This window comes from Coturnix japonica, unplaced genomic scaffold (assembly GCF_001577835.2).
Source record: "Coturnix japonica isolate 7356 unplaced genomic scaffold, Coturnix japonica 2.1 chrUnrandom681, whole genome shotgun sequence".
Classification (NCBI taxonomy): Eukaryota; Metazoa; Chordata; class Aves; order Galliformes; family Phasianidae; genus Coturnix; species Coturnix japonica.
In genome coordinates, this window is record NW_015440045.1 from 29,306 (window position 1) to 31,531 (window position 2,226).

At 63.2% G+C, this 2,226-nt stretch overlaps 1 protein-coding gene across 2 annotated transcripts in view; it reads left to right on the top strand.

Annotated features, from left to right (window-relative positions):
• LOC107307577 (extensin-like) overlaps positions 1-2,226 on the top strand; it is a 6,353-nt gene that overhangs the window by 3,271 nt on the left and 856 nt on the right. For both annotated transcript variants that reach the window (XM_015851094.2, XM_015851093.2), the window contains exon 2: positions 90-696. In XM_015851094.2, the coding sequence (XP_015706580.1) occupies positions 90-696 (607 nt within the window). The remainder of the gene's footprint in view (positions 1-89; positions 697-2,226) is intronic.

Sequence of the window (2,226 nt, forward strand, 5' to 3'; positions counted from 1 at the left end):
GGATGGGGGGGTCCCATGGGAGGGGGTAGGGGTGAGGATGGGGGGGTCTGCACCCCACTGATCCCCCCCCCCCATTTGTGCCCCCCCAGGCTCCGAGCAGCACATGAGCCCATGGCCAACGAGACCGGCATGGAGCAAACCCTGCCCCACTGGAGGCGAGCGGCCCATGGGGCGATGGGCAGCAATGGGGTCCCGGCGCCGCCCCCGCCCCACAGCCCGCCCCATAGCGAGCCCCCCCTCGTCCATTACAACGAGCTGAGCCATAAGAGCTGCCCATGGAGCCGCTGCTCGGCTCCGGGCTGCCCCTTCCTACCGGCCCCATTGTGCCCCCCCCCCAAAGCCCCCCGTCTGCTGCCGCCCCCCCCCAAAAACGGGCAGCCCAAAGGTTGGGCCGAGCCCCCCGAGGGTCGCCCTCATTGGGCGGACGCCGTTCTGGCCCCATTGACCCTTTATGGCCGCTCGTACCCCCCGCCCCTCCCCCTGGAGAGCGATGGAGACCCCAGACCCCTCCGCCATTGCCCCCTCCTCGTGTCCTCGATGCTGCCCCGTTATGGGGCCGCGGAGGGAGCGACCGGGACCGAGTGGCAGCTGGGATCCTATATGGCAACGTGGGGGCAGCCCCTTTACTTGGGGGTCCCACCGACGGGAAAGGAGACCCCCAACCCGTACAGTGACGGCTCCGGAACGGGGAATAGGGTAAGGGGGTCGTATGGGGAACACGGTGTGTGGGGATGGGGGGGTCCGGGGGTTGGGATCCATGGGGATATGGGGGTCAGTGGGGATTTGGGGTCAGTAGGGATGGGGGTCAGTGGGGATATGGGGTCTGGGGGGATGGGGGTCCATGAGACTTCGGGGTCCATAGGGATGGAGGTCTGTGGGGATGGGGGTCCGTGGGGATTTGGGTTAGTGGGGATTTGGGGTCAGTGGGGATGGAGGTCTGTGGGGATATGGGGTCAGTGGGGATATGGGGTCAGTGGGGATATNGGGTCTGTGGGGATTTGGGGTCAGTGGGGATGGGGTCCATGAGACTTTGGGGTCCATAGGGATGGGGGTCCGTGGGAATATGGGGTCAGTGGGGATATGGGGTCAACAAATGGGGTCAATAAGGATGTAGGTCCATGGGGACAGGGTCTGTGGGGATTTGGGTTCCGGGGGGGGGGGGGGTCATTCAGCCCCATAGAACCCAGCACCCCCCCATTCAATATGGTGACGGCCCAGAGGTGCAGCCCCCCCAGCAATGGGGTGACGCTCCCCAGCCCCACAGGGTGCTCCCATTGCCGGGGGGGGCTGAGTCATGGAGGCAGAGCTGTGGGTGCGCCCCATTCCTTTCCCATGCCGCTATGGGGCGGGGGGAGCGCGGGCGACCCACAGATATGGGGCACCGGGGGTGCACAGAGGGGCAGAGATGTGGGACGGCCCTAAAGGGATCCCCCACATTCCTCCATGGGATGGGATGGGGACCCCCAAGAGGGGCTGCCATGGGTTACCCCCATTATATGGGACCCCCAAGAGGGGATGAGTTACCCCCCATTATATGGGACCCCCAGGAGGGGCTGCCATGGGTTAGCCCCCATTGTATGGGACCCCCAAGAGGGGCTGCTATAGGTTACCCCCCATTATAAGGGATTGAGACCCCCAAAAGGGGCTGCCATGGGTTAGCTCCCATTATATGGGACAGGGACCCCCAAGAGGGGATGGGTTACCCCCATTATATGGGATGGAGACCCCCAAGAGGGGATGCTATGGGTTACCCCCATTATATGGGACCCCCAAGAGGGAATGCTATGGGTTACCCCCCATGATATGGGACGGGGACCCCCAAGAGGGGATGGGTTACCCTACATGATATAGGATGGAGACCCCCAAGAGGAGATTCTATGGGTTATCCCCAATATATGGGATGGGGACCCCTAGGAGGGGCTGCCATGGGTTACCCCCATTATATGGGACCCCCAAGTGGGGCTGCCATGGGTTACCCCCATTATAATGGGACAGAGACCCCCAAGAGGGGCTGCCATGGGATACCCCCATTATATGGGATGGAGACCCCCCAAGAGGGGATGCTATGGGTTAACCCCCATTATAAGGGCCGGGGACCCCTATTTGGGGTCGATGCCATGGGTTACCCCCATTATAAGGGATGGGGACCCCTATTTGGGGTCGCTGCCATGGGTTACCCCCATTATAAGGGCTGGGGACCCCTATTTGGGGTCGACGCCATGGGTT